Source organism: Epinephelus moara, chromosome 15 (assembly GCF_006386435.1).
Source record: "Epinephelus moara isolate mb chromosome 15, YSFRI_EMoa_1.0, whole genome shotgun sequence".
Lineage (NCBI taxonomy): Eukaryota > Metazoa > Chordata > Actinopteri > Perciformes > Serranidae > Epinephelus > Epinephelus moara.
Genome location: NC_065520.1, coordinates 2978767 through 3002479, shown reverse-complemented (window position 1 = coordinate 3002479; position 23713 = coordinate 2978767). Strand labels below are relative to the sequence as shown.

Sequence of the window (23713 nt, the reverse complement as noted above, 5' to 3'; positions counted from 1 at the left end):
CCCATTGGTATAATGTGTTGAAATTGCTTGACTTCCAAAAAGGTTATGAGAGTGCTGGTCAATGGAATACCAATAGTGCAAAAATCATTTTAAAAGTGGGAATTATAAGACACTTTCACACTTCTTTCACACTACATTTGTACCAATGGGGTCAACTCAGCCCTCTTTTGTCACCACTCTTCTACAACGAACAATCAGTTGGATTGACTGTCACTATGATCTACCTCCCTCTCTCCTTCACGCCCTTCTGCCTCCATTAGGACCATGGCACCCTGACAGGACACATGGGTGCTTATGTGGACAAGCTCAGCTCTGGTAGGGGTGGGGTGGTAATGGGGGGGGGGGGGCTGGGTTCATCACCTTGCTGGAGGCCATGGGCGGGGGGTTAGTCAACTTATAGGGCCCTGGGAGCTGCCCCAGCCCTTAGTGTGCCCACAATCTGCCATCTTGGTCCTAAACTCCCAGACTGCACCTCCTTTCTCCTGATAAGGAGCTTCCCCACATCTTAACCGGTAAGCAGTTTGACCTTTGACCTAAAGAAGTGCTTCGTTTAAAAGGACTTTATGAAAATGCTTCAAACAAGATATAATTTTAGCTTTTAGCCTGAAAGATGAAGATAAAGATCTTTTGTTCTTTTCATTTTTAATTTAGATGGCTTATTATGGTGCTCTAATCCATTAATACTACTCCATCAAACAACTTTTGACAGATTATATGTAATTTCTCAAAGACTGAGGACAGAGCACATTTAGCACTAATAAGGATTAGACTTTACTCAATTATACAAGGATGTTATATAAAGTAGTCATTTTCCCAGTGCTGCCACCAGTCTTGGTTTTGGGTTTTGAAGGTGAGCCAACAGTGTCGTTCGAATATAAAGCAGATTTCCTCTGACGTGGTGCTCCATTTTACCACTCTTTCTTTGCCTCTTATGATTCAATGTGGAGCAAATTTAATGCTCTATTTGTACTTTATCCCATGGGCCATTTTACAGTCGGGTGGGTAGGTAAGGCATGGTTACCATTTTGTGTTGTATAGGTACAACAAATTAAGAGTACATGCATACTGGGAGCCTCATTACAGAGCTTTTGTTTGATATAGGACTAAGACTGGATCTTGCATGAAGAGCATCTGTACTAAATGAAAACATTTGAGGGGTGAAACGTTCTCCATTGTCTGCATTGCCCTGTTTGCTTTTCCCTGGCAGCTCCCTTAAATGTTCTGCTGCCGTCCAACCCTAATAATGTCAGATTAAGCTCTGCACACAACTGTCCATCTGACACGAGGGCTGGATTTGTGCTGGATTGAAAAATCTGGATGGGATGCCTCCAAAGCTCTGTAATTCTGCACATACACACTTGCAGATAGAAGCAGATTAAAAAGCAGAGGAACAGAGAGACTGGGTAGGATATGCATGCTACAGCGGTGTGTTTGTGCACTGTGTCTGAGCGTGTCTGCATTTGGTTTGACCTCTACTTCTTTGAAGTGGTTGGGTGCATCGAAAAGTTCCTCAACTGTCCTGACCGAGACTGTAGTGATACCTCAGTGTTTCAAATGTAAGGTTATCTGAAAGTGTCGCAGGGTTATTTTTGTGTCGATTGTTATTAGCAATGACAACAAATAGCTTGGTGGATTTCAGGGGTGCTCGACCCTCCCCTGGGATAGACGAGCACCCCGGAGGCTACACTTCTGATTCAGACCCACTCATCCCCAGACGTGCCCCCTTGATGCCCGCGTGCCTCACTGGGCATGCCCCGCTTTTGTTGCAGCCGAGGGAAGGGGGGTGGATGGGGGGGCGGTGGGTGATGGTCACCCAGATTACGTCTCATCATACGGCCTATTTACACTTGACACCAAACAGTATGGCAAACAGACTATCGCACCGCAGCAACCAAAACTGTGCTCACTGAGGATGCCAGTCGGTTTGGTTTCATCACATAATTTTGAGAACTGTCACGTGTTCCTGGTTGCTCATGTGACCCTGCGGTACGGACCAATAGGGTGGCAGAGTTTGTCCTGGGCAGAGCGAAAGAAAGAGGGGAAAAAAAAAATCATTTTCCCTTTGCGATTTTTAATCTTGCAACGCCGAAAGTGGTCGTCATCTACTGTATCCTGCGCTACATAAAGGTAAACCCTCTTTTTATGGCTCTTATGAAGAATCATTTGGTAAATCTTTGGTCAAGATGTGCTTTGGCATTTTTCCTAGAATGCTACATGCATAATTTATTTTTTTAATTTTCAGAAAAGATGGTTTCTGTACTTTACAAGCATCAAACTGTTGAAATACAGGTCCATGCTGAGCCGGTTAAAGCCGTTCAATAATTAATTAACTTGGTAACCTACCCACAGTCAGGAACAATCATTATCCTGATAATGAGCTGTGACACAGTGCGACTTATTGACTCGTTATCTGATCTAGTTATTTGAAGTAGATCGAGTTAACATTTTCTAAAGTTATCCTCAGTGTGCGATGCGGTGTGGAAATATTTTGGTTTTCCCAAGAGAATAGTCAATTATACAGCCAGTCGATTTTACTTTCAGGTGTCTGTTGATGATCATTGTTTGGATGTTCATTGTCTTGGCTTAGATTCAAGCATGAGCAATTTTATTGTCTAAGAATTAGCGCCGAATGAGGAACATGAATGATAACTGGAAGAACTGCTGTTTATCTACTGCTAACTATGAAGCTACATTGACCTTTTTCATTGTAGGATTGATGGTCAGTGGAATTGGTACATCATTTCTTCTCCAAGATCATTATTCCAATTATCGTCACACTGATATTAGCGCAGCTGATGGCCTTATTGTCGGCCAGTCATACACCAAAAATGTCATTCGTCATTACCTCATCGTCAGATCGAACACTGCGTTTGAATAACTCCTTTGTTTGGGTAAAAAGCAGTGAAAGTGGTGCGCTGACAAATGTTCCTGCTGGAGGTGACAATGCTAAAATAGAGCAACGGCTGAAAGGGGTTTGGTAGGAATAGCGATAAATCCAAGTAACGGGGACGTGCTTTGGACCCGTTCTGCATGACTGCTCGGCGAAAAGCTTGGCGTATGGAAGCCATGACTTTGTGACAAGCAGTGATCTCACATTACAAATTGTGGCAAATCTAAAATGGCCGACTTAACGCTCAGCTCTTAGCACCGCATTCACAGCACAACATGGTGTGCCTGCATTGTAAAGCCCTTTACACTGTGCTGCTGCCAGCGCCGACTCACTGGAACCCCCTCACCCTTGGACTGTTTCAAGCCAACACGTACTGTAGTACTCTGTGAGGTACTTTTAAAGCCACTTGACGATAGTTGATCCCCATGTCTTCTTTGCTCGTTGCGTTCTCTGATTTGACTGGCTGTGGTTAGGATGTGGTGGCCACAGTTTTGATTGTGATTTAGGCTGAGCTATCAGGATGCTGGGCTGCTGATGTGGGCTGACAGCTCTTGAGAGCACTGTCATAGTGGCGTATAGGAAGGCCGATGGGGTAGACGCCCCCCCCTCCACTCCGCCGTACAACACCACACCACATACAACAAAAGCCTGCGCCAGACGAGACAAGAGCTGCTCATATACCAGTAAACTGAGGGCCAAATCCTCAGTGTAACTCGTCTGCTCGATCTGCCTACAGTTACTATATCTGACAGGAGTGAGCATCGCCACCAATTATTTATCATCCTTTTTTTAATCCCTGCTCCTCAGAGTCGTCATCCCTGTTGCTTTCCTTGTGACAAACTTTGTCTCCATGATGTTTTTGCTCTCTAAACGAGTTAAAAAAGGCAATGAAAGTGAGAAGTTCCCTCATGCGGAACTGCTTTGAACGGATCTTGTGAAAACATATGGATCAACGAGGTCACCCTCTGTGCTCCCCCTCCGCTGCCCTACATGCACGCTAATTTTCCTTTTGTTCGCCTTTAATTGGAGCACAAACATGTGCGCTAGGACATCTCGCCGGTCGTGGGTTGAACATATTGGCTACATTACAAGTAAAACTCCTCTTCTGGTCCAGTTCATTAACTGCCTGACTTGCAGCTGCGTACATCTGCCTTTCATTTATGCTGTATTGCGTGCAATCTTCTGTTACACTGTTACACTTATGGTAACTCTTCTAGATATTCTAACACCATTATTTTCTTCCTGATACCAATACCAAAACTTGCGTATCGGCCAAAAGAAAATTAGAAGCTGTATACTACTATTCCAGTGTGGATGCAAAATGATTGCTATCATTGTTTTATGGTATGAATCAGGTTATATCCTTTACAAAACATAAACATACTTAGAGTTAATACCATACAGTAGAACATTCATCTATCCAGTGTGAAATGTTGCCAAATCGCTGAAATTCTGCTTACAGCTAACGTTCCAGTACTTACCGGAAATCAGATCTTCAGTAGTTGCCATTAGCTGCACAGCGCCTTGATGGAACAGCAAAGAAGAATTCCTTTCCATGAAAACTGCTGTTTTATCCAGGTGTGAAACTACTTAAATGTTTATCAATAAATCATATGGTATTGGATCAGTGCATAGACTCACAAACTTGCCGATACCTGATCCAGAATTTTTAGTAATATAGGAGGCATGTCTGAAACTGGTATTGGTATCAGAACAACCAAAAAGCTTGCATGGAAATTGACAACATGGTAGAATCTATTTATTACCATATGTAAGCTTTGGACAGCATGGATAAGATATGGTGCTTAGAGCCACCCAAATTTAAAAGCATGCCATGCATACAGTATAAACAGCAAATATAACCTAACCATGTTTTCCATTGGTTAGAAAGATAGTGAAAGGTGCCTGTATTCGCCAAGAAACTACTAAAGATTAAAAAAGTCTGGAATGACAAATATAAAGGGAAAACACTCAGAAAAGTGAATTGTGAATTAGCTGATAGCTAAATCTGGTGCAATTTTGCTGATTGTGCGATGTCCCTGTCAAATAAACAATAAACTAAACTAAACTAAACTAAAAGCAGAACCACAAAGACAAGGGCATAACTTTGGTTTGAGAAGTCAAGAGGGACACAATAAAATGGGGAGTCCTCCCTGAGGAAAAAAAAATAACAATTTGAATCCTATTTCCTGTATTTTTACTTTCATTTAGGGACTATGGAAGCCAAAACAAAATCTGGGAAATTATTAAATTAGTTGTCATGCTAAATTCCGCCAGAATAGTTAAAAATAAAATAAAATATGCTGAATATGCTTCTCCTTTGTGGCATTTTAGTGAGTGTACCAGAGTAAAATCAGCCACTGAATTCACATTTTAAGCCAGGATCTGATGGCTGGAAAAATAGGAGCGTATTTTGTGCAATTCTTTGATGAAAAAGATAATACGATTTGAAAGTGCTCAGGTGACAAACAGGATTTTGAAAGTGGAATTACACCTCAGCATAGAGCTATCCTTGGTTTCTCTTTAAAAGGAAGTTATTTGATAGTTGCATACAGTTTACCTTTAAAATTACCTTGCCACGCTCTGCACTTAACTAAAACATGTCCTCCTAAACTTTCTGACTCACCATCCTTTACTGACAAACCACCATTTGCCCACCTGGACTTAAACTCTTAAAGAAATTACTGCTTACATAAAAATATAGATCAAATTTACAGCATGATGTTACTTTAAATGATTGAGAATGCAGCTGTATATCTACAACACAAGGCAAGAATGAATCCTTAAAAAAAAAGTTGGCTGTAAAAAGGTCACAGAGCTCAGAGCTGGATGCCTTCTTTCATAGCATGTGAACAGAACACATAAACTGAGTTTGGGATTCATTAGGACTATTTTTAAGGGCAAGTCTGCTTAGCAGTGGCACGGACTGAATCTCTGTACTGGCTTTTCTCCAAATGCAAAACATCACACACAAGATCTTCAACCATAAACAGTGACAAACTGTTTCACTTAAAATACCGCATTCACAGGGAAGGAAAACTCCCTGATACTTTGCAATAAAATGTATTATGTCACAGCTTTTAATCGAAGAGATAATGAGGCACAAAACCCATTTTTTGTGCTGTTTTTTTTCCCTTTAAAAACAGTGTCATAGGCAGAGATTCCAGGAGGGATGATGGGGACACTAACCCCTAAGATATTTTACTTTTTTTTGCCTTCATATTGTGACAAAATTAAAAACATTTTCACCTTAAATTGACACAGAAAAAGTACTAATTGATGCATAAAAGTTCACCAGAATGCAGGACATTAAGTGTTTGGTGCTCACAATTTCCTACCCCCTGTTCTATATGTACTCACCCTCTCCTAATGTTGAAATGAAACCAACGCCCTTGCACTGCCCATATATTAATACCAAAGACAAGAGACTCTCACTTAAAATCTTTTGTTCAATATTGCTTGCAATGAAAGATTTTACTCTTCAGCTGCAGATTCATTTTGTCGGCCCTGCAGCTTGGGCTCAGGCTCTGCTGTACAGTCATGGAGGGTTTTATATCAAAACATCATAATGACATATCTGTAGATATGTGGATTAGGATGGAACAGATGACAGCGGCTTTGGCCTAGATTAGACTGCCGGCCGTCCATTTAATGATTTTCCTTACAGGATTTCAGATGTCTCTCTCTTTCTCTCTGTCTGTCAGCTATTATATTGACTGCAGAACTGTGTGATGCATTTATGGGAGCATAATGATGTGAAAACGTATTTTAAGATGATGTTGCATACTTTACTCTTCTCATATGACTAGAAAACATTTTCAAACATGCACAGGATTTTAAATTCATTACTGCCTTTTTTCGCTTTAGATTTTCTATTTTTAAAGCAGTTTTTTGGGCTTTCAGTGGATAATTTTAGTGTCATATAATCATCTAAATTTACCCTGATAAATCTGATGGAGTCACTAAATCTGAGTAAATTTTAAGTAATGATCATCAGCAGAAAGTATCCCATATTTGTAGTCCAAAATCCCAAAACACTACACCTAGCTTGAGGACTAAATACCTTACAAATGTCCCAAAATGTGAATTTATAAATTAAGTGCACAGTTCATGCGCATAGTGGAGGTTGGGACAGAGACTCCATCCAATTATCTATTTAAATGCAAACAACAACAACTTTTACTGAACTGATAAATCTACATTTTACCTTTATGAGAGTTGTTTCCTGTCCACATAAGCATCTAAAATCTGTAAAAATGGCTAAAAAATGGCTTTTTTGGGCTGAATCTCTCTACAAATCCCAACAAACAAAGAAGAAAATGTGTCTCCAGTTACAAGAGAGACAAGTCTTGAAAACATTTTCATATTCTTGATATTCTGGGATACATGCTGCAGTTTTAAAACACTTTCCGACAGAGTGAAGTGCATCATGTCAAAAGGGACCAGAGCAAGTTGATAGTCACTTAGCTGTGCAGCAGCTCTCGGCCTGCAGTGCTCTGCAGAGTGAGAGGGGTGTCTAGTTTTATATGTAGTGAGTGCTGTAATGAGACACCGCCAAAACTGCAGAAATCCTTGCCTTCTCTCTTTGAAAGCCAGCACAACAAACAGGCAGATAATCTATATTTTAAATAACTCACATTTCTATGCCTTTAAATCGCCAATAACTTTGAATAGCATCAGTGTCCTTCACCAAAGCACCTTAAAAATGCACTTCCACACACCAAATATCTCCCCTTAACTTTGCTTTGAGTGTTTTTGCATCATTTACACCCCGGTGGCTCCGCATAAGAGCAGCATCGCCTCATTGTTTGGAGTCCATAAAGAGATAAAAAAGAGACCTTGAATTCAAGTTCTTCAAGAGCCATGCACAAGTCTTTTCTGTGGCGAGCACAGAGCAGACGCAGGGAAGAGATGGGAGGCGAGGGGAGGAGGGTTGTGGTGGGGGGGAGCCATTTTGTGCACTGTGTTGTCCAGCCGAGCGTAAAGCGTGATTAATTCAATAGCCGCCATAGAGGAGGAGGCTAGCAGCGCTGCAACACCGAGCATGACCCACTTTCCCCATCAGATGTCATGAAAAATTCCCTGCCATCCCTCTCTGTGTTTCTCATTTCCCCCCTCCAACTTCCTGCCTGATTAACAAAGACACAGGGGAGTGAAATTACAAAATCAATGCATGCACAATGTGTTTGATCAGAAAAACAAGGGAGCATGAAATATGGTCAAAAATATGGGCTTTTGGGTGGACGTTTGGTAGCTTTAAAAATGCAGCAAAAATTCAGACCTTAAAATAAAAAAACTGGTGAATTGCTGGAAGGTTTTAGCCCATTGGGGCAAATGATTCACAGGGCCTTGACCTAATTCTATTATGCTACAGGATGTATGAGCAAAATACAGTCTGGGAGGACAACTATTCAAACGCAGCTCTTAACGCTGACCTCGTTCATCTCCATGGTCCAACAGACTCGTTTTTGTTGACCTAAATCTACAGCAGAGTTTCAGTGTTTTAATCACAGTGAAGAAGGCTCTTTGAAGATTTTCATTGTTAAAAAGTGGGGAGAGGATGTAGGTACAGGCCTCAAGCATGTACAAATTATTTAGAAATCTTGGAGTGAAAATCAGATTCAAAACCTCAATTTGTAGCTGAATACTGTGCCATCTATCATCAATGTTGAATCCTGTCGTCAATCTTGGATCCCCCCCCCCACGCACCGCTGGCTTGGGTCTTAAACCCGGATTAAGGCTTTTTATGTAATCTGGTCTCCTCTGGGAGATTGGAGAGACAGCTGGCAACAGAATCCCTGTCCTTATCTCGCGAACCTCCCCTGGCCTCCAACCAACACATCCCTCAGCTCTCGGCTCTGCATGCAGCGTAGATTAGAGGAGGAATCATTTCTGGAGCCAGTGGCTGATGCTGCAGCCATACTTTTACAAAAAAAGAATGTCATTTTAAACAACTGACAATGTGTTGTCATGACAAAGCAACTATTTGATTAACTAGGTTCATATTCCTGACTTTCATACTTGGTTCAGCACCTTTTAAACTGTCCTGACCCCACAGGTATGGTGTCGGTCTGAATAATCCTTTTGCCAATTTAACAATCAGTAAAGTGACTAGAAACCCAAAATACAGCTCTAAAAATTTTAAAAATCTTAGGCTTAATTACTTAAAATATCATTATAAAACACTACAAGGTCGTAAAATTATTATTTTTCTATTTATACACATATATACAGCAGAAAAATGGAACAAATGAAACTATAATACAAAGTATTCGCATGTAAAGTGATTTTATGAAGGTTCTTTTAAATAATGAATAATTCAAAGTTTCAGACATAAAAAAAACTGTCTGTGTGATATTGAAATGAAATTATGCTACTATAAATGGAAAATTGTTTTTTTAACCAATAAATACATTATTTTAAGCAAAAGATGCCAGAATTTTGTGTTGTTAGCCTTGTAAATATGAATATCTGGTGTTTTATTAGTCCTATATGACATTAAACTGCATATCTTTGGGTTTTGGACTACTAGTCAGACAAAAGAAAGCATGTGAATGCCTCATTTTGGGCTTTAAGAATTTGTGATTAGTATTCTTTCCAATATTTTCTGATTTTCTAAAGATGAAACAATCAATCAATTGATCATTCAATAACATTAACTCCTTTCAACTATATTTTAATTTCTTTGTGGAACCACTATTTCTTTTATCTTTTACCACCATGCGTTCATTGCCTGCTTCTATATGGTTGACAATACACATTAGTTTTCTCTAAACTTCTCAGGATATTAGAGTGCTCCTACTGTACTTACCAAAGGCCTGACAGAATGCAGGGGATTACGTGTTTGATATAATCAAACCCTCGTTTCGTTTCAGACATGACTCCTTTGGTATAAAAAAGCAATATTCTTAAATTTGTTTCATATTTTGTCCTGGAGGTTAAAAGTATTGAATGACCTTCAGTGGCTCAACATGTCTGGCATCTTGTTTTATATATTACAAAAGCATTTAATGGATGTTTTTTTCTGCCATGTAACGAAGAAGCATTGCTTTCAAAGTATCATCACCTGATTTATAGTCCCCCGACAGACCAACACAGTGCTGAGCCACCAATCTATAGATGTGATAGGTGTGTGTTAAACAAGTGGCAACCTCTGGGGCTGAAAAATGAAGCCTAAGTGCCCAAAACTGCAGTTCCTCTAATGGCCACTTGAGGCTGGCTCCAGAAGAAAGCCAATCCCAGTAGACCCCCATGTTAAAATGCCCAACTTTATAGCAGAAATAAACATGTTTACAGCTTGGTACAAATAATGGTATTTGGTCTCAAGGGCAAATATCCCCATATATGACAACTGTACAGGGGTTCATTTTTATATAACACACCTGTTTACATTTTATTACACATTAATTAAGGGTGGGGCCTCTGTGAGTGACAGGCAACCTGTGAGGTTTCACCAGTCTATGAGTGAGATCCACCCTCTTGTCCAAATATGGTCACTTCTGGCTCCAAAACAACAAGAAAAATGTCAAACATAAGTCCCCAAACCAATAGGGGGATGTCACGTTGGATACATCCATTATTTTTACATAGTTTATGGTATCAATTAAATCACCAGACAAAAATATTTGTACTGTATGCTTTTGTAAACCAAAGGTAAATAACATTCATATGTTATTATGTAGCGGACACGTTGAAACTTTACATTTCTTTGTTTCAACAACTGTGTTAACATGTGGTTATGTTGAGGCACCAAAACCACTTGGTACGATCAGACCAAGTTTGGGCTTTAAAAGGCCGATTTTGGTGGCACAATCAAGGCTAAAGAAGCCATCAATGTCTCTGTAATAAGAAATGTTTTTGATGCAACCATACCAGCACGAAATGCAGTGATGTTTTAATAACAGATAGGGCAGTCAAAATAACGTTTATTTTGACAAATCATTCACAGATAAAAATAACGTGTTAGGACAATTAACACTGATTAACTAAAAAACAACTGCTTTTCATGGCACTATGCTCGCTTGCAAGACAGCAACAGGCTGCACAACAACCAGTTTTGTTGTTTGTTGGTCTTGAACAGTGGTCTACAGATTGGCAGGCATCTTTCCTTGGTGACAAATCATCATCATTGTCATCGTCATCCCCTCCAACCCCCACTGACAAAGTCAGCTCATATTTACTATCACTTTAGAAATGTTGATATCATGCTTATGAAACATAAAAATGTTTCCATGGTTTACAGAAACGTACAATGCCAACATTTTCTTCTGGTAACTGGGCTGAGTGTATAGCTCTTTAGCCAACATGAGCACCATTCAGGGGTATTAAGCTGTTAAATTAGGCTTGTTGTTTCAGTGATGACGGCCTCAACAGGGTGACAGCAAGGTCAAAGGCTGGACTGGAACATCTACTTTTTCAAGTTTGTGCCACAGGTCCAATCATTTAATTGATTTTCTTTGACTAATGTCAGACATTCTTATTTATTTTCCCTTTCAAGACCATAACTGTAAACTCAATCAGCTAATTAGTGATCACACGGTGAAGGGAGGGGAGTGATTTTCATTCCCACATAGCAACAATGCCTCTGATTGGCAGAGGGTGACATTATCTGTCTCTTCAGTCAAGGTCAGCTGCTTCAGGAGCTTTTCTTTCCCACATCATGTCTTTTAGCTGGCTGCAAAATACATGATTTAGTGCTGCAGATGTTTTCCTTCATATGTTTTATCATTTTATTAAACTCACACTGTAGAAAACTGTAGCTGGAGTACTTAATGTGAAGGTCCCTGCCTGCATTTTTATTTTCTTGGTACGAAAAATATTCATTTTAATTCAACATTGTCTTACTCCCAACAGTTAATTTAATCTGCCTCGTATTCCATTAATTTATTCTTTATTTACATTAATTTTTTATCATTAAGAAGTAAAGTGCATCATCTACAATCATTATCATCGACTTAAAAGTTGAGTGCCTGCAATCTCACATTCTAAATGTGTTTCCTCTTCCAGAGAAAAGGATATCTATTCAAATTTAGTGGCAAATTTTGGTATTTTTGCCATCATTTAGAGCCATTAACTAAAGCAGGGTGACCTTAAATTCTCTAAAACTTCACAATATGAATACCTGAAGACATTTCGGATTGATCTTGTAACACAAAAGTTTCAAATGTGCACCATATGAAAACCAGCCAGCCCTGACTGCAGTGCATGATAGCTCCACTGTCAGGACTGCAGCACCCTCCTATGGCCGCTTTGCTAACTGAAGACTTGCTTGAGTCATTACATCACTTGTCAGCCAGAATTAGATGGGTTCCAGCTGAAATGGGCTTGATAAAAATAAATATGGCGCTCAGCGTTCGATGGCTCATCTCGTGACTGAAGAGACATATGCTGACCTACATTTCGATGGCTTTTTGTTGCAAACTGTTGTGTACTGCAGACAGGGACATGGTAACTTGTTTGTAACCAGGATTGTTGGAGCATTTTTACACCCTACAATGAATTTTATCATCTTGGGATTTCACCCTGGGGGCAAAAATCAGACACTAGGCCTGAGTTAACCCATTTTTATCCCTCTTCCTGTGCAGTTCGTACTGTATTAAAATAAGTACCACCCAGCTTGATTAAAATGCAACATATAAGCACAAAACGTAAGTTCCTAAAACTAGATTTTAAGACCATCTTTAAGACAGGGCTTCCAAGTTCATAACACAATCTGAAGATAAAGGATAGGTTTGCTAGTATTCTGTATATGTCTTAATACAAGACTAAACCAAAACTGAATGATCTACTAACAAGTGTCTTGTGCCTATCAGAGCCTGATATAGTTTATTTCTCTGTGTCATAAAGCTCCATTGTTGTTCGGAAAAATGACAAGAGTCACACTGATGCACTGACATCTTCCTTCATCACCATGAACTAACACAGAATGACTCAACCCTACATCAACTGTCCTGCTGTTAAAAACACCCATTGGACCACCAAGTATTTATCAATCCGCAGCTGGAAATAGTCCCCCCAAAAAATCTGCTTTTTACTCCAATTCGAGTAGTGTTTGCTAAAAAGTACAGTGACCAGCTGTTTTAGGAAATCAGAGTCTCTTTTATTAATGAAACTGAATAATTGTAGCCTATTTCTATAGTTTTACATCTACCATAGGAACCAATAGGGTTTGGGCGGAGTACCTCAGGCAGAGAAGGGACAGCCTGTTCTTGTATTCAGGTTGTCAAATAGAGACACTTTGTGATATCAACGCCAAATGCACCCTTTAGCGTCTTTATAAGATGCACAAGGGTTTCAGCTAACTCCAGTGTAGACCCATCCAAAGCAATACTTGACGCTTCGAGTCACTAACATTGTATAAAGACCAAGAAAGTCTGCAAGGGGAGGGAGGGCATGGAGATGGCTGGTTCAAACAAACCAGTATTTCACCCAGGAGATCGAAGTTCATGTCCTGTGTCAAAGCAAAAGTCATTGTTGTTTTAACGTAATGTTAACTTTATGTAATTTACGTAAGGTCGCATTTAATTACTTATTCTAAACTAAAACATGATCTTTGTTCTTCACCTAACCACGTAGTGTGGTTGTCTTAACTTAACCACAACCATTTCTCAACATAAGCAATGTGTTACAATGTGTTTCAGCTGTGCATCACATAGAGATGCTAAATGGTGCCCTGTGCGTCGCTATCAAACGCAGAGGGTAATGACAAAGCGTCTGTTTTTGATGACCTGGGAATGAGAAGGGGTGATAGGGAAGTCAGAGAGTACTGAGAGAAGGAGTAACACATTGTTTTTTTGGGGATTTGTTGACAAGAAATTATAGAATATTAGCATAATTATCCTTTCTTAAATTTAAGTATATATTGTGCATTAGTTGTGAATATTTAGCCCAAACTACATAGTAAACCAGGAGCTTTCGGGACCTCAGTTTCCTGGTTGGTAATCTTCACTTTGTAAAACAAGTACCTCTGCAGTCACATTGTATTCCAGTTGTCCTATGTGCTTAAAGGCATTTGGAATTTTTTGAAATGGGGTTGTATGAAGTAATTACCCTTGGGGTGGTTGGCATACTCCCAGTTTGGAGAAGCAGGCAGGAGTTCAACACAGAAGCTAAGCAATATACTGCTGGGCAGCAGCAAAATGTATTTTAGCCAACAAAAAAAAAATTCAGTTAAAGTGTATGATATATTAAGAATATTTTCACCACTTTACCTTGCTGTCAGACAGCCTTTTCCAACGGGGAACCAAGGCTGTTATATCACTCTCTTCAAAGCCAGACTCCAATAAGAAAAACAGTATTTCAACATCGCTGAAAACAGGAGCTGCTGGTCTACTGTTGCCTCGTTCAGTTTGTTTATTTTGTGTTTATTTTATTTGTGACTTCAGTGTTTAAAGGATTCACCAAAGTCACACAATAACACAAACTAACCGACTGATTGCGGCAGCGGTACACCAGCAGCTCCCGTGTTAAATTGCTGTTTTTCTCAATGGAATCTGGTGGCTTTGACAAGAGTAGAAGGGGAACTGCTATTGACGGCTTCTGCATTGAAAATTGCTGTCTGACGGTAAGGTAAAGTTGTAAGAATATTCTAAATATATTGTATACTTACACTGATATAGGTTTTTTATGTGGCTTAAATGCATTTTGCTCCTGTACACTCAAGCCTGCTTCTCCAACTGGGGGCATGTCAACCGCCATCTACTGTAAGTGATACACTGACTTTGGATGAGTAACAAATACAGCCCCACTTCAAAAAATACCCACTATCCCTTTAAACTTCTAAACTTGCTATCCAGCAATAAGCTTTGAGTGAATTTAAGAAGTGTTAAACAGTAACAGTCGTGTTAGATTTGCATGGTTTGTATCCCGCTTTTTGTCATTTGATGGATGACAATCAACATAAAAATAATCCAAATAATGTACCAGTTTATATTTTCATTTCTGATTTGCAAATTCACATTGACTTAACTAACTAGAGTACCTCGGTGTCCATCCACATCCACAGCCAGGAGACACAGCAAGAAGAAAATTAAAACCAGCCTAATCTCAGCAGGTGTTTCTGTATCTTTTTCAGGTGACCGGTTGGCTGACTCCACCATCACACTCGCGTTGGCCCTTGAACTCCTCTCTCACGTGACCACGCCCCTTCCTTCACATCCAATCCCGACATGGAGCCCATCAAGGTCCAATCAGAAGGTGGACTGAATGTGACCCTCACCATCAGGCTGCTGATGCACGGCAAGGTATGAAAACAAAATAAAAGCTTCTAAACTATTCTGTAACTTTTTTCTTGCACTGCCTTTATATCTAATTATCTGTCAGAAGAAAATAGATCATTTCAAGGCCCCCTGTGGCACAAATACACCTAACATTTTTTGTGTTTCTGCAGGAGGTTGGGAGCATCATAGGAAAGGTATTTATCACAGACAAAACAATCAGACCATGTAAAGCATCAGAACACCTGGGAGAAATACATCTTAATAACGTCTCTTTTCCTTTACTTCTAGAAAGGAGAAACGGTGAAGAAAATGCGCGAAGATGTATGTAGCACTTTTCTGCAAATGATCAGTTGTTTTTAACACTCCCAATATGTGGTTTTGTCCCATAATCGTGCATCTTTTTTACCTTATAGAGTGGTGCCCGCATCAACATCTCAGAGGGGAACTGCCCTGAACGGATAGTCACCATCACCGGGCCAACAGATGCTATTTTCAAGGCCTTTGCCATGATAGCCTACAAGTTCGAGGAGGTATAACATCCATCATATAAACACCACAAGTCTCAGTCAATAACACTGGGTATGCTACAGTTGTGGAGGAAGTATTCATTCATTAACACCACACTGTAAAAATACAATTCCTGCACTGAAAATGTTGCTTTAAGGGGACCTATTTTGCTCCTATTCAGGTTCATACTTGTATTTGGTGTTTCTACTAGAACATGGGATAGTTGGGTGAAGTGCAGTGGGGCGGCCCGTTCAGGAGCGCCAACACACATCTAGCAGCTGCTGGCGTGGGGTTGTACATTGAAATTAATAGGGGCGTGTTTTTTGAGGCACAGCATTTGCTGCCAGTGTTTTTGGGCCTTAAGTCTCTCTCCCAAAAAAGCCCAGTCTGCTCTGATTGGTCAGCATTTTCGTTCTTGCATATCTCGGCATCTTTTTGCCATTATTGCAGGCAGGGAATGAGTGTAACAGGGAATAGCAGCACTTTCTACCATAAAAAAGCCATAAATAAAAGCTTCTAAACAAAAGTCTTCACAATTGGACATGTGCCAGCAGGAATATGATTCAAAATTGGGGAGAAATGAACAAGAGCAGCAACTAAGATTAGGCTACATGTTTCTCTGACACTAGCATGTAGCTACATGTAGCAGTGTACTTGCAGCTGAGGAATGACTATAACAAACTATAGTGGCACATTCAGATGTGAAAAGACATGAATAAAAGTTTCTAAATAAAAATTTTCACAACCAGACATGTTGCGGCAGGAACATGATTCAAAATCTGGCTGAAATTAAAAACATCAGCAACCAAGACTACTGTAGTAGTGTAGGCTACTAGCACTCACGGAATGACCTTCTACTGTGAAAATTAGGCCTACCTGTAAAAGCTTCTAAACCAAAATCTCCACAACATTTTTCCCTGATGTTAGCATGTAGCCTCAAGTAACATTGTAGCTACATAATGTAAACATTTGCAGCAGGGCATGGAGCAGGTGATTATACAGAAAAATCCCTAACGAGCTGATGTCATCTCGTCACCAAAGTAGTAAAAAATTTGTAAACAGGGTATTCAGAAACGTCTAAATCTATCTATCTATCTATCTATCTATATATATGACAAAAAATAAGGATAAGCATTATATGTCCTCTTTAAGTGAAAGTGTGAAAGTATAATCAGGACATTGTACATAAAGAATTAAAAGTAAAAGTACTCATTGCAGAGAAATGTCCCCTGTGACTGTATATTTACATGCACAGTTAAGTCGAGCTACAGTTGTGGCTCAACTAGGCCATTTAATTGGACTACTGTCCTTGTCCCAGTTTACAAGCACAAGGAGAGAATCCATTTATTGACTTAAGTATGTCCGACTCTGCTACAACAGGTGGCGATATGCCCCCTTTCAGCTTGTCAGTATTGGACCTTTTTGTGGTTCTCCTTCTACATCACTGACCAAACAATCGAGCATCGTCCAGCTGTTTCGCCACTTTTCTGAACAGGTCACCATTCCTCATTTTCCTCCCATCCATGTATTTCAAAATATTTAACTCTTTCAGCTCAATCAATCAATCAACCAATACCACAAATCACAATTTGCCTCAGAGGGCTTTACAGCATACGACATTCCTCTGTCCTTAGGACCCTCACAGCGGATAAGNGGACAGACGGTAATGATAATAGCTTACAACAACATTAATTAAAGTAATAATATTACAATAATAGTTCTGGCTATTGTGGTACAATATGTTGAAAGTATATATTAATATCTGATAGTATACATATGTGACAATAATCATATGTGTAACAGCAGCAGGAGGCATCTGGCAGGACCGCGGCAGCAGCACAACCACACACGTCACACTTTACAGGCACTGCTGCAATATAAGTTCACCTGCAAGACAGTGAAGCACAAAGAAGCCGAGTTAGTGACATGCAGTACAGCCGAGTTAGCGAGATGCAGTAACAGGACATGAGTGTTAGCAAGGGAGAGAGAGAGAGAGAGAAGGTGCTTGGTGTATTATAGGAGGTCCCCCAGCAGACTAGGCCTAATGCCGCATTCACATGGAATCAGGCAGACGGCAGGCAGCAGACGGGAGACATCTGCTGGACACAACGGGAGAAATAAACAAGCGGTCCGACGGAACAGCACAACGGCAAAATGAGACACACGTGACTCGTGACACATGATTGTTGCTATGGCGATGTTTTTGGGCTACAGAGAGCTAACGTTAGCCAGATAGCTCGCTAAGCTAATACAGCAATTCATAACGTTACGTTTCATATTACGTACCGGGTACTCCACCCAGCTCTGCGCTAATCGCGTCCTATATGTACGCCTTCTTGGAAGCATCACGGTAGGCTTTTAAAGTTTGGTCATATAATTCTGGGTGCTGCTGCACCAAAAGCACTAGCTTTTCGTTGTCGAGTTCAGCCATGTTTTTTTTCTGTTTTGGAACTACGTCACATCCAGTTGAGTATTCCGTGGCCGGTGAACGGTAAAAGTTAAAATTTTTTAACTTTGGACGGCATTGCCGTCTACCGTTGCCGTAGACGGTATTCTCTGCCAGCCTCGACCAAGTTTTACCGTCCTTCTCTCGTCCACTAACATGACATCTGGTTTGCCATCTGCCGTTTGCCTGATTCCATGTGAATGCAGCATAAGTCAGCCTAACAAGGGGCTGGTACAAGGCAAGCCTGAGTCAGCCCTAACTATAAGCTTTATCAAAGAGGAAAGTCTTAAGTCTAGTCTTAAATGGTAAAAACCGCAACAGGAAGATGATTCCACAGGAGAGGAGCCTGATAGCTGAAGGCTCTGGCTCCTTTGGACACTTTAGGGACCATGAACTGTGTCTCCTCGTCCGTCCAAAAATACACAGCTCTTGATGTAGATTTCACCATGTTGTTATCGGCTTCTTCGTCTGTTATGCATTTAATGCAACTCGACTTCCAGGTCAAAGCTTGGGGCAGACACTGTGGAGCATGCACAGAGAGCCAAGGCCAGTTTGGGTCCAACTGACTGTATACATGCAGGAGTAATTCAGCTCCCAATCTAATTATCTGGGTGTTAGTCCAACTTTGAGAAATTTGATGTTGGAGTTACTGTACAAGTTTACATGTATTTAAAATGTAGTCTGACTGATACAATAAATTGATTTTCTCTAACGTCATGTAAAGGCACTGATTGTTATAGTATTATCTATGATATTATTATACTTATGGATTCATGTAGAAGCAGGATGTTTTATAACTATTTTGTATAAGACTGCAACAAACTATTTTCCTTATTGATTAATCTCCTGATTATTTTCTCAATTCATTTTTTTGGTTTAGAAAATTTCAGAAAACAGTGATGCCTTCACATTTGTTTTTTTCAACTAAAGCACAACCTCAAAATTATTTAAAATAATTAAAATGCTGACATTTGAGGAGCTGGATCCATGAAATATTTGGCATTTATGCATTAAAGTATATTAAAGTATACAGAAAAATACAAAGTGGCATGAAAGAAAAATATATATTACAAGTATGTACAAGTACCTTAAATTTTTACTTAAGTACATCCCAACACTGTTATGCTTCAGTGTCTGTATACTGTCTGGTTTCCAAATGGAATACAAAGCAGGCTTGGCCGTGTTATGTAGGACAGAAATGTGCTGATCTAACCTTGCAGCACCCTTTGAAAGTGGGCCAGTACTGTGTTTTGATTTGGGCACCATATCATCACACTTCCAGCCTGCCGGACCAAACCAAAGAGTCTCCAAAACACTACACATGAACCTCTGCTAGGAATGAAAGCGTACGTGCCAATTTGGAGAGGAGGGCAATACTAGTAATTTCCACATGCACACATTTAGATGAACCATACTTTAATCCCACTATTTATAATTTAGAAGCAGTTTATAAAGATGATCAAGTGTCTATAACACATTATATGTTTATCAAAGTCCAGTATGTGTTACTGTAAGACATTACTGTATGTTTGGATAATAAAACACTTGAATATTAAAGGGAGAGCAAGTCAGAATCTTTACTTAAGTAAAAGTAATACCACAACACTGCACAAACACATATCCAAGAGAGAGTTTTCCACACTTTCTACTTCTGCAGGATATACGCATGCAGGTTGATTTCTCTGAAGTCACCACTGCACATACAGTAACTGATGCATTTAACTGATAACACCTGGTCTTTCCTCCCCTCAGGATATCATCAACTCTATGAGCAACAGTCCAGCCACCAGTAAACCACCTGTAACCCTGAGGCTCGTTGTCCCGGCCAGCCAGTGTGGCTCTCTTATTGGCAAGGGAGGCTCCAAAATCAAAGAAATGAGAGAGGTAGAGTACAAAGAATATTTCCCTCTATATTAGTGTTCTCTACAAAGATCAGAGGATTTCATCAGCCATAAATCTCGTATTGGTTCATGTAGTTCCCATTTAAGCTTTAAATCCTGCATAATCCTCTATGCATTACGTACATTTCGTCATATAAATTCACATTTAATAAATATTCTTCCTACCTTTAGTCCACAGGAGCTCAGGTCCAGGTTGCAGGTGACATGCTCCCCAACTCCACCGAGAGAGCAGTGACGATCTCAGGGGCCCCAGAAGCCATCATCCAGTGTGTCAAACAGATATGTGTGGTGATGCTTGAGGTACAGTATGGAGGGGAGGGGGAAAAAGAAATTTTATTTACATTTCAACAAACAGTATGTTGTGTCTAAAATGCCTGATATGAAACATACAGTAGTTTACAGTTATAATCCTTAAGTTTACAGCCAACTGGGCATCACTATCTGTGAATCTGAATGGCGGACTCCACCACTAACGATGAACATGCAACTACAAATACAAGCAAAACCTTAAAAATCTTAAAGGGTCGGTCCATCCCAAAATCAAAAATACATACTTTTCCTCTTACCTGTTTTTCTATTCATCAGGTAGATTGTTTTGGTGTGAGTTGCCGAATGTTGGAGATATCAGCTGCAGAGATGTCTGCCTTCTCTCCAATATTATCAAACTATGTGGCACTCAGTTTGTGGTGCTGCAAAAAAAAAAATCCATTTGAAAAACTCAACAGCAAAGTCTCTTTCCAGAAATCATGACCCCATTACTCAAGGTAATCCACAGATCTTGTTGAGAGCAGTTTCGTTTAGGAACTTTCTACTGAACTACACCCTGTAATGTCATGAGAGTTCATTGAGGCAGGCTGAAGTGGGGCAAAAATAGAAGGTTCAGAAGAAGAGGCAGCTTTAATTTCCTTTCAGCAGGTCATTGACTGTTAACTCAGGTCGTTTCTTTTCTCCAAAATCAAAGTACAATCTTAAAGCATTCCAAAGGAGAAGGAGGTCCTGTAAAACTCAACAGAATTAAAATAAAGTTCATCATTAGGGTGGCAGCAGGGAGGATGGCATTAATGTTTACATCTCACAATGTCATGAGTATAAGCCTCTCATCCGTGAGTAGGTGCACATTTCCTCTACCCGTGTAGTTCAGTAGAAAGACCTGAAACTGCTCACAACAAGGTCTGTGGATTATCTTGAGTAACCAGGTTATGATTTCTGGAAAGGGACATTGCTGTTGATTTTTTTAAATTATTTTTTATGTGTTTATAAGCACCACAAGTTGAGTGTCATCTAATTCTAATATACTGGAGAAGGCAGACATCTCTTCGGACAATATCTCAAACAGTTGAAGAGGAAAAATATTTCTCTGGGTCCAAACTTCTGAGTACGTCCACTCCAACAAATTTGATTTGACTGATTCTTCTGGCATTGTCACATGAAACAGCAGTTTCACAGTAAAAAAAAATAAAGCAGAAACTCACAGTTGCTTGTCAAAATTGGCCTAAAACCAACTGTTTGCTGCTGACTCTTCTCTACACACAAGTCATAATGCTTTGGATCAAAGGGCTACACTCTTTTTAGTTGTCTCTCTTTTTCTTGCACCATTAATTTGAACTATCTGCACAGCCAGTTCTCCATTGGGCCTTCATGATGGCACCAGCCATGGATGCTAGGAGATATGTGACATGACTGTAAGTCTTTAAAATGTGGACTTTAAATGTTATTTAAAACACAGTAATCATCATTATCCAGTTGAAAGTGTTCCAGGTAAATACAAGTTTAGTTGTGCACTGAACCATGATTTGGACATTTGATGTCAGCATGAACACACAGTGAAGAGCACTTTTGTGTGGGTGTCACAGGTTGTCTTCCCTAAGGCACTGTCCCTCTTGGTTTTCACTTTATGCAACTTCTTTTCTTTCTCTCTTTCTGTTTCTTTTCTCTCTGCTCTAACACTCTCTCCACCTCTCACCCCTCCTTCTTCTTCCTCCCCCCACTCTCTCCTCCTCCTTTGCTCTCCTCAGTCCCCACCGAAAGGTGCCACCATCCCCTACCGCCCCAAGCCTGCCTCCACCCCTGTCATTTTTTCAGGTGGCCAGGTAAGAGCAGACCCACTGGGGGCGTCCACAGCCAACCTCAGCCTCTTACTGCAGCACCAGCCACTGCCTGTTAGTGTCGCACCAGGTTTTACTCACTTTTCCTCCCTTCCTCACTGACCCTACCCGCCCCTGACGAGCATGAAACCATCACTGCTGTTTACTGTGCCCTCACTGTCATCCATCACCTGCAGCCACTCAAACCAGAACTGGGCTAAATGGCAACACAGGGAATATAAATAACAAGATTACCTGATAATTGATGAGAGCAGAGGTGGTGAAAACATCCTTGTGCTCCCCTTTGCTGGGACTCCATAACGATCCAGAATGGACAGAGGTAAAAATTTTTACTTTATTCACAAAATAGCAAATCTGAATGCTTCTGTCTCACTGGGACAGAAATAATTAGGCTAACAGAGTTGGGGTAAAATATCTTTAATTTTAAACTTGGATCCAGAAGTAGACTTAACATCCTGCTCATGTTGAGATACATTGATTTATTCAGCAAGAATATGAAAACTGACCCAGGTAGGAGAGTAAAAGGTAAACAGAGGAGGTTAAAGGTATGCAGGTGTGTAGACAGAGGACTAAATCAGGTGATCTGCAGAGCAAGGAAAACTCAATAGGGGCTAGTGGACTGGATGTGAATGACAGGAGATGAGGGTGAACAACACAAACTTCAAAGGTAATATTTAAGGGACATCAAGACAGGTATAAATGTAACTCTGCCATTAACAGCATCTCACATCAGGCAGCAACAACTTATTGTTTTCATTATCATTTCATTATCACATTATTAATCAAGTAATCTTATTGTCCACACATAGGTGTAGATTTCAGGGGTGGGCGCAGGGGACCGGATATTTAAGACACATGCATTTGTCTTCCCCAGTTAAAACATTAAAGTAGCCTGTGACTTTTAATTTGGTGAAATCAATTCAATTTAATTTTATTGTCTATATTCTCTATAAACAGTAGTATACAGTGAATGAAATGTTGTTACTCACAAATGTAGGTGCAGTAAAGAACATTTTGCAAGACATTCAACATGGACATGATGACATAAAGTGCACAAAAAGTAAGTGCAGAGGAATAAATATTGCATAGTAATGAACAGATAAAACAACAAAATGATTAAATCAAGACATTTACACCATAAATTGATGCAGAAAATGCCCGGATTGGTGCATAAAAATTCACAAAAAATGCAGGAAAATAGATTTTTTAATGCTCCTGTTTCACCATTATTTGAAATTTCCTTGTGGAGGACCCCAAACTCTTCCTTTCATATGTGTTCCCCTTAGTGTTAAAACAAAACCTATGACCCTGTATCTAAAAAAATAATCAACAGACAGTTAAGCCCATTATGGTTTTCTAATATTTGTTTGACCAACTGAACAAAACTCAACAGTTTCCTATCATATAAAAAACTAAGAAATTCAGCAAAAAAAATGACTAACACACTGAGGTCTCTAGTTTCGCAGACCGGGCGCGGCGGAGGCGCAGCGCACCTGCGCTTCGCCAACTGGGTGTGGCCAGGCGGATTTTGTAAGTTTGGCACACTGTGCACCCTGGCGCAGCTACTCCTCTATCCCACTTCCGTCCCTCCTACCGGCGCAAGTCGGAAAGAGGGAGGAGAGAAGGCGTGGAGTGGGTTTTACACA

At 40.1% G+C, this 23713-nt stretch overlaps 1 protein-coding gene across 14 annotated transcripts in view; it reads left to right on the top strand.

Moving 5' to 3' along the window:
• The first annotated feature begins 399 nt into the window (after positions 1–399).
• LOC126401869 (poly(rC)-binding protein 3-like) overlaps positions 400–23713 on the top strand; it is a 39261-nt gene continuing 15947 nt past the window's right edge. For 4 of the 14 annotated variants that reach the window (XR_007571131.1, XM_050063401.1, XM_050063400.1 and 1 more), the window contains exons 1-8: positions 1840–2127; positions 14964–15132; positions 15279–15302; positions 15397–15429; positions 15522–15638; positions 19814–19945; positions 20134–20262; positions 21978–22121. Coding sequence is in view for 12 of the 14 variants with exons in the window: in XM_050063401.1 (XP_049919358.1) it covers positions 15058–15132; positions 15279–15302; positions 15397–15429; positions 15522–15638; positions 19814–19945; positions 20134–20262; positions 21978–22121 (654 nt within the window). In the remaining 2 variants the exon portion in view is untranslated. Of the gene's footprint in view, positions 513–1839; positions 2128–14942; positions 15133–15278; positions 15303–15396; positions 15430–15521; positions 15639–19813; positions 19946–20133; positions 20263–21977; positions 22122–23713 lie in introns of those variants that run through there. The other 10 variants (XM_050063404.1, XM_050063403.1, XM_050063402.1 and 7 more) reach the window with 5 other exon arrangements.